This window comes from Buceros rhinoceros, unplaced genomic scaffold (genome assembly GCF_000710305.1).
Source record: "Buceros rhinoceros silvestris isolate BGI_N320 unplaced genomic scaffold, ASM71030v1 scaffold9222, whole genome shotgun sequence".
NCBI classification, from domain to species: Eukaryota; Metazoa; Chordata; class Aves; order Bucerotiformes; family Bucerotidae; genus Buceros; species Buceros rhinoceros.
The window spans coordinates 1-9375 of NW_010398303.1; the positions used below are offsets into that span (position 1 = coordinate 1).

General features: G+C 38.4%; 1 protein-coding gene across 1 annotated transcript in view; it reads left to right on the plus strand.

The window, feature by feature from the left end:
* Positions 1-1840: 1840 nt before the first annotated feature.
* LOC104488947 (histone-lysine N-methyltransferase setd3) overlaps positions 1841-9375 on the plus strand; it is a gene marked incomplete at its 5' end in the record, with an annotated part of 12598 nt that continues 5063 nt past the window's right edge. Inside the window, 3 exons of the mRNA XM_010131052.1 lie at positions 1841-1899; positions 3680-3794; positions 7955-8029. Coding sequence (XP_010129354.1) covers positions 1841-1899; positions 3680-3794; positions 7955-8029 — 249 coding nt within the window. The remainder of the gene's footprint in view (positions 1900-3679; positions 3795-7954; positions 8030-9375) is intronic.

Sequence of the window (9375 nt, forward strand, 5' to 3'; positions counted from 1 at the left end):
CGGGGCCCGTGTCCCTTGGGGAAGGCGGGGAGATGCGGGTGTTTCAGGGATCCGAACTTCTCTGTTCACGTGGAGTACCTTCTTCCAAACTTCAGGTGCAGAATGAGATTCCGGCTTTTCACAGCCAGTAGTACCGTAACAGATGAAGGCGCCGCGCTGTTTTTAAAGTGAAACTGACGGGCTTCCATGTCTCACAGTCGGCGTGGACTTTCCCTCCTCAGTTTAATCTGCTTTTCGGCGGCTTGATAATACTAGTAGCAATAAAAGTTGAAATTAAATTGCCATAAAGGAATAATGCAGGGTGGTGTTTAAGAACCGTTATTTCCAGTTGAAGGCTTACGTGTCTACGGTCGTTCTGGAGTCGGGGCTGGACCGTGCTGCTGCAGCGAAGGCACCTCCTGACATTTACTGGTTTGGGTTTCAGTTCTGGTCTTGTACTGACTGTCGTTGTGAGAAGAAAAACCTCTGTAAAATGTGTTGCTACAATTAAATTCGAGGAATTTTGTTGTGCAATAAGCGTACCGTAGGTGTAAATGAAAATCATAGGGAAGTGTCGAGAACTTTAAAAAGACAGAAGTGAGGGAGGGGACAGGAGTCGCTGGAATTGTTAACTCCTGTCATGTTTCAGAGAAAGCCCGTCCAAAGGGTTAACCGGAGGGGCTGAGGGAGAGCTGACACCTGGGACCTAACACCCAATTGGCAGTCTTTTGTAATATATAATTTGCCTAAAATTGCACACTGAGACCAAGCTTTTGTTTTCTAATTGATTTACGGTTTGAGCCACTTTTACCTCATCTCCTACTGTCCTGCGCACAGTGCCAGCAAGTACATTACAGTGAGAAATGATAAATTACCATGCACTTGTGATGCTAATGCATCAAGAGTAAAAACCTGCATGCTACATGGAGCTTCATGCATTAAGAGTGTCGCGAAGATAAAGCTATGCAAAAAATCATTTGTATCTTCTGAAATAACCGTTTGATCATTTACTTCAATTTGTCTCCGACTCCTAATTGAACCAGAAGATTAAAATTTGTGTTATTATGGCTTTCCATTTGTGAATAGGAACAAAGTTCTGAAGAAAGTGTGTGAGCGTGGGCTTAAAGCTGCCTGTGTTTTTGAAACTTGTAATAAGCTAATTGATTACGAAAGTAACAGGTATTACAGCATCTCAAAGCCTTTTTAAAATCTAACCATTTTGCTTGTTAGTGACAACTTCGATTCACATTCTCAAATGGCATTGCTCCAATTTTAGGTAGGAACATGTGCAGATGGGTTAATGTAGGTACTGTCTAATAGGAATTCGTCACCAAAACTGTTTAAATATTTAAATCTGTTTTGTTTCAGAGGGGTACTGTGACTTTTACTGAATAACACCTTTACATGTATTGAGGAAGACCTGAAAATCTTGTGTAATTTTTCTTGCATTTGTGAAATACCTTACTGATACCCCAGAGAAGAATAAAATGTTGAAGTTGGTGAATGCTAATGTATGCTTATTGTCTAATTTCTTTCCCCCACCCTGAATCAAGGGCTGGATTTTGTTTTACCTTCACTTGCTCAGTCCACCTTAAATTTTTTATTTTTGTACGATGTCTGTGGGTTCCAGTCTTGAAATATGAAGAAGCAGATTTATGGCGGCTGCTGGGCACAACAAATTAAGTTGACAGTGATGTATGAGAGCATAATAGCATGATGATCCCTCTGTAGCGCGGCTGGACGCCTCCTGCTTCATTTGGCTCTTGTTAGGATCTGTTAGGCAGCTAAATAATGAAATTCTGCTGACTGATTTCTGATTTCTCTTCTCTTTTCACCTTTTTCTGAAACTTGCATTTCCCAGACCCATCCTAATGCCAGCAAACTGCCCTTAAAGGATTCTTTCACTTATGATGACTACAGGTTGGTCTGACTTTTAAAAATTTTTTATTTATTTTTTCATTTTATTTTTATTTTTTAATATATATAGTGTACTGTGGGGCACTTGAAATGCTTCATTGGTGGGAAAACCCATTATTGAAATGTTAAATGTAGGATTTGATACTAGTACGCTTTCTTTCTGAAGAACAAAGTAAAATAAATATGCAGGTTTTAATTGTTACAAAGGAATAGTCATTATGAGCAGTTAATTTAGCCAACTGGCACACACAGTCTGGGATTAGTTTCTTAAGAAAATAATTTAGTTGACATTGGGGTTTGTGTTTGGGGATTTTTTTTTTTTAATTTCTTTTTTTATAAAACGCTGTACCAGCACATAGTAGTAAACATTAATATTTACAGCGGCTGTTGAACAGGAGAGCTGGAGAACTTCAGCTGTACATATGAAGCGGAGTGTCACTTGGAGGTGCTATTGGGGGCGACAAAATTAAGATAATAAGAGCTTTAATTCTGTTAAGTGATTAAAATGGCATGAATAAAAGACATTGTGGGGTCTTATGAAAGCGGGATTTCCAAAGCATGAGTCCTTCACTTATAGGATCACTGAGGAGCGTGCCAAGTTACATGTGAAGTGGTCTAAAATTTTGCAGATAAATTACGATTAAAAATAAACATTGCTATTATGTTTCAAACAGTGCTTTTATATAAAAGTTATCCACAATTTTAACTTGTTTCTTAGAAATTAAGTAGATTTCAATTTGATGGTATATTTCTAAGCAATCTGTAGTCCTTCCGAAATAATACTTCTGAAAGTCTAATTCTGTATATAAAATACTTGTTACTAGTGGAGTCTGTGGGATTAAAATTATTTTGATTTTCCTGTTTTTTCCCCTCAAGAAAAACCCCAACAAGTATATATCTTAAGGCCAGAACATAGTGAAACAGATTTTTTTTTCCTGTCATTTAATAGTAATTTTTGTCTAAAATAAAAAAACAAATTTTTAGAAAATACTGAAATGTTAAGCTTTGCTGAAGATTATTCTGTTTGAGTAGGTGGCTGACATTTCATTTACTTAACCTGACTTACAAAGATTTTGAATTATGTCTGTGTGCTAAACTGAATTAGACTTTCTTCATTCTTTTTACCTGGATAACGGTTTGGAGTATTGGAGCTTTTTTTCCTCTTTAGTCTGTTAAGCAGAAAAATTAGCAGTACTGATCTAAGACAAAAGTTCACAAACTGAAGAGACGTGCTTACTAAAATATCGTGCATGTGTCAGGTGATGACACTGGTTTCCAGTTCATGCTGTTCATAACCTTTTTAGGGAGCGAGGGGAGGAATACGTCCTGGCTCTTACAAGAGTCTGCGCATAGGTGAGAGCTGCTGCTGGCAGGCGGTAGCTGCCAGCTGCTCTGAAGGCTGCAGGAATAGCTGACCCCAGGTTTGGGATGTGTGGAGAGGGGTGGGTATGTGTGCAGTCAGGATGGGGAAGGAGGAGGTGACGTGGGAGTGGACCCTGGTTGAGGTAATGGAAAGTATGAATGTTCTGCTGCAGAGAGTGCAGAAGAGGGGTGGGATTGCAGTCCTGATGGGGGAATTGGTCTGTGTTCATGTCTTGGAAACCTCAGAGCTGCTGCTTCTCCAGCAAGAGGTATTTCCTTCTGCTGTTGCTATAGCCAGTGTGATCTTAAAGAAAACTAAATTTGGAAACTCCCTGTCTAACTGATTGCTTCAGGTTGGACTAGACCCAATCATATACTGATGTTTTGACCACCGGCCGTGTAATGTCTTTAATTTTTGCAGATGGGCGGTTTCCTCTGTCATGACACGGCAGAACCAGATTCCAACAGAAGATGGTTCCAGAGTTACGCTGGCTCTAATACCTTTATGGGACATGTGTAATCATACTAATGGACTGGTAAGGATTTCTTCAGTGTTGCTGAAAGGCTTAAGGCCTTAAGTATTAAACCTTTCAAATGCTGAAGAGCAGTTTAATAACTTTTGATTATGCTTCTTAACACAGGTATTTTGTCTTCCCAAGTGACCCTAGAAAACTAATATCAGAAAGAAAGATTTGTCAGTTTCTTAAATATCTTATGATAGTTTTTCAGGGAGAACTTTAATTGTCTAGAGAAAACTTCAGAGGTGATTGCATCCTTGCATAAAGTTATGTCTCATAGACATATAGCGTACCTTTAAAAGTTTTCAATCACATCATACCTTTTTTTTCCAGCTAACTGAGTATTCTTCTGACATGGAGTGTGGTTTCTGATGGGCTGAAAAAGATTCACAATACTGGACAGATTTGTTCTGAGAATAGGAAAGCAGGCGATGGTGGAGGTTGCCTCTTGTAGCTACCACTAGGGAAAGTGGTTAGGAATTTGCAACTAAGAAATACTGCCTGCTCTCCTAACCATGCCCAAAGAGCATTGTTGTAGAGACAGCAACAACAAGAACAAAGCCTAGTTCAACAAAAACTGTACATCTGTTACTACATCAAAGAAACAAAATGCAAAAATACTACTTTAGGGCATATTAAACATTTAAAAGGTGACATATGTATATAGAAAGTCAGATGTGCTGACATTTTGGCTTACGTGAGCTAGTTCGGGGGATGAGGTCTTGATTTCATTAACAGGCTAGTTAATGTTGAAGTGAGGAAATGGAAACCCGTAAAAGGATGTTTTATCAATGTTATTTCGCCAGTCTCATTTACGCTTCAATATTCATACCCTCTAACTGTGTTTTCAGGACATAGTATTATTTATTGTAATTAGGACTGTGACCATGCTGTTCATGTCACCTGGTCCTTTTGCAGGAGAGCTGACCTGAGTGTTAGGAGAGCAACACGTTTGTGTTGTTGGTATAAGAAAAGCCTGGTTTGAATAAAAAAAAAAAAAAATGTAAAGCAAATTGTTTGTCACTTGACATTTAGCTAATTTATTGTTTCTGTAACCATAACAAACAGCACAGTAAGCCAGGCTACAAAGTTGCAGGTGTCTGGGTTTCTTTATTTTCCCCCTATTTAAAGGTGGTTACATACATAAGTTCTTTAACACTGATTCTGGCCTTTCACTATTTGTTATGCAATCTTGTAAATTTGATTTAGCAATAAGGCTTGTATGAGAGTCTCCAGTATAAAGAAAATTGCTTAAAATTCAGAAATGTATATATTTTTTTTATATAAATCTTAGCTGCAAGCATCAGTGCTTCCTGTACCCTTTCCCTGCTGGGCATCTCTCTCAGATGCTTTTTGCAGAAACTTGTCTGTATTCATTAGACAACTCTTAATGACTACCTTCAAAGTTAGGATTAGAGGAAAGAGGAAGAGAATTAAGGTTCTGTAAGGGGAAAAAATTAAAAAATCAGCCTAAATTTAAAGAGCATCTAGTTATGTTGTTTTAATCAAACTTCTATTTAAATTGATAAAGTAATTTTTATTACGCTCTTTAACAATGGGTTTGATACAGAGAAACCTCTAGAGCCAAACCTGCTAATGCAGTAGTATATCAGGGTTGGAAGCTTTTTTTATATCCAGAATTTTATCCTAAAGGGTGGGGAAGATGGGTGCTGAACTTAAATATTTTGTATGTATATACAGACTCACTGATTTGTTACATATTTCTACAGAAAATTGTTTAAATGGTTATAGATTTACGAAGGATGGGCAGCTGTAATACTGATAATGGGCTAAGAAAAGCCACTAAACTTTTTTTGTTATGTGTTGGTTTCCTTGTGCTATTAGAAATAGGGGTAAAAGTTGAAGATATCTGTATTTTAGTTTATGTTTATTGTAGAGTGAGATGAAGGTGGATTCTGCTGTAACTATAGTGCATCTCTTCAAAATACGTGAAGGGGAGTAAGAAACAAAAGATGGTGTTGTATGCGCCCCTGTCTAGTCTGTTCCAAACGTAGTGCCTGAAATACTTGAGTCAGTCAGCCACTCGATATCCCTGTTCTTGCTTTATTCCACAGGGCCCTTTCCATGAGCAAGATGATAAAATTCTCTTTGGGTTTTAACTGGAGCTAGGTCCGGCCAGCTTTTTCTTGCTTCTGACACTGTTAATTAGATCAACCTACCTCTAAGAACTATATCAAAATGGTTGTCTTCATGCATTTCCCATTGTTATTCTTTAGTGGGATTGTATTTTGACAGTCAGAGGTTGATTCCCAGTTGTGACAGAGCTTTCAATAAGCTACATTCTGTTGGGCTGGGTCCATCCTTAATCACTGACCAAGCAGACTATGGCATGCTTTATCCGTAACTTGAAAATCATGTATCAGTCTGCTTCAGAAATAAAACTGAAAGGAGGCAATTTGTCAGCTATCGTGGGAAGAGAAGTAAACACCCTGTTAATTCTCTTACATGACTGCTATTAAAAGAAAGCGGAAATAAGAGTCTAGCACTCCATTATGCTTTATAGAAAAGCCTTTCAGAAATGCTGCTGGTTTGTTGGTTTTTTGGGTTTGGCTTTTTTTTTTTAATAAGGCAAAAATAAAAAACAATTTAAAAAAATGAGTGGTTCTCTAGCAAAGCATGCTTAAACTGATAGAATCCTTCTCTTAACGTACTGGAACTTCCCCAGTCCTTGAAATTACAAGAGGATTTCCACGGGCATTTCAGGACCCTGGAATGGACTTCCTGCATTCAGAAGTATTTCACTGAGTTTACACACTGAGAAAATTTCAGGACAAGTCAAGTGCTGTCAAGAGTTCTCTTTTTTTTGTCAGAGCAAAGAACTTGTAACCTGCAATTCAGGGTTAGACAACCTTCTAAACAAGAGATCTTAATTAAAAATTGTTCAGTCCAGCACCATGAATCTACAGGAATTTCTGTGTTCAAGTACTACAGCCCATGTTTTGCAGTAGGCTGCATTGCGAGACTGTTGTGTTCTTTTCTGATTTCAACTTGCCACTGACACGTTACTAGACCCGAAGTGGTGGCAACTGCATGCAGAGCAGTTCTGCAGGCCTGCGCAGGGCCAGGCTGCCCGTCTTGGGGCTGCCGTTTTGGATTTGCTGCCTCAGAGAGAAGTTCCCTGTTCTCACCTTGTCAAACACACACTTGTTAATGCAAGCAGCATAAAACTATTAACATGTAAACCATCAGCCAAGCTTTCAAAATAATCCATGGAGTCCTGTCTTGGGACAAACTGCATGCAAGGTGGGAATCACGGTGTACCACAACTCACGTGTCAGTTTACAAGAACGTATGTTTTCATTGACAAAGGCTGGGAGAGAATCTTGGGTTTCTTCTAGGTTTTTCCCCAGGCTCAGCATATTTCTCCGTAAGTTCCTCTGTCAGTATTGAATTCAGCGTACCAGCCATAAAAGTCGCTCCGATTGTTCAGCAGCTTGCGTCCCATCCTGTGGCTGCACCTGTACCAACTTCTTTGGTAATACTAGTCAAGAAAGTGCTGTTTGTCACTTCAAAAAAGTATTGCATTTTTAGGATATCTTTACTAGTTAGTGTGACCTCTTTACAGTTTCATAATTTTTTTTCGGAGAAGTACAGGTTTGTTAGGAGAGTTTATCCTTTTCCATTGCTTACTACCATCAAAAAATCCTTTTAGCATTTTAAGAGTATTACTTAACTTTTAGATAAAGGGATTATTTGCAAGTAAATTATAATTCTCTGAAGATTGTATCCCCTAAAGATCCACAGTTATCTAATCCTTTTTCATTGAGAGGTCACAAATGTGCTGACAGTTGAAGGATAAAGCACAGCATATAGAGCTGTCATTGCCTTGCTCCCTTGGGCCTCATGGGAGCGACTGAAAGTTCCAGAACTTTGTAACAAGCAGCCACTGTCTATGGAGGGTACTTTCCTCAGAGCCTTCTGTTCGCTTCAGGTACGTTACTTCCTCCATTAGACTTCTTTAATGCAGAGATTTTTTTTAAAAAGAGATTGCTCAGGAATCATAAAACAATCACTGCCAGCTGTATTATATTGTGCAGAGAAAGAAATGTATGCAACCGCTGTTGTTAATATCTATTTCCAATAGGACAATGTTTTGTCAGTGGCGGGAGAGAAATATAAAATGCTAAAGGTGCTTTTGTTACTCTTTCCTTGGGTAGATCACTACAGGCTACAATTTAGAAGATGACCGGTGTGAATGTGTAGCGCTTCAAGATTTCAAGGCTGGAGAACAGGTAGTGTGCACAGTTATCTACATAACTGATTAAGTTTTGTGGACACTTGGTATCTCCCTGCAAACTTCTAACAGCAGGGTGGTGTGGATTAAGCCTTGCTACCTTTGAATTTTATTATGCTGAGCTAATTTTGAGTGAAAGTACTACCAAATTAAACAAGTACACATTTTCACAGTGAAATATTTTCTATCACTTGGTAGATCCCAACTTTAGGAGAGTTTTGATTCTTCATGATATGAGAACCAATTGAAATACGTAGTCACTGGTAAATGCACATGCACAGACACTGAATAGGATTAATAAAAGGCCAAAGATAAATATATTTTAGATTTGGGGCATCACTTTGTCTACAATAGCAGGTTGTAGAGTCTGTCTTAACGATGTTGTTGGTTTATGTTTCTCGTTACCCTTCATTTAACAAGAGGTTAAATGCAGTATAGATGCCAGTCATTTTACCCGTATTGTCGTTCCCATGCTTAGTGAAGATGAGAAAGGACTTGAAAATATGCCCCCTCCCTTTCACAGAGGGCATGCCTGTGTGCACATCCCTTCATCCTGGAACGGAAAGTACCAAGGGAAAGTCTTGTAAGGATGCATGGAACAGTTCAGAATCCAGTGTTTTGTTCAGAACTGCTGAGAAACAAAAATCAGTGTTAAAACTAGCGATGCACTGAAGATGATTCCAGGAGTGACTCCAGAATCACAGAAGTGACTCCAGGAGTGCAGGAAGTCCTCAGTAGGAGGGTTCCTGTGCTGTGTCAGCAGCCAGTCTAAGTCCTCAAGTGTTGTAGCACTCCATTTTTCCTACTGCTTCTGCAACTGCAGTCTATGAAACATTCTGAAATGTTTTGCAATGCGTTCTCTGAGTTACTGGTATATTATTCTGCCAGTCTTTATTCTTTATATTTTTATTTTAGTTTCTCATATGTATTGTTACCTTCTTTTAACAAAGATGTGTCTGAAAAATATTTTTAAGTATGCCTTTCCAGAGGTGTATTTATCCTCATTGCTATGCTGGGTTTTACAGTGATTGTATGCTTTTTGTTTTGCTCTTAGAATTTGTTATGGTAGTGGTTTTTCCAATACTGGTATGACGAGTTAAAAGGGATCCACAGTTTTTCCAGAAGTGATCCAATTTATAATTTTCCACAGTTGGCAGTGGAGGTGTCATATAGCTGTTCTGGCTGCTCTCTCCGTTTCAGTTATAGCGGCTTCCTCTATTTCAATTTATTTGTCAGATTTTTTTTTTTCAATTTCTGTGCAAACTTTAACAGTTAATCAACATCATTAAAGCACTTTAATTATATGTCACTTTGGTCTTTTAATATACTGCGAAGATGTTAATT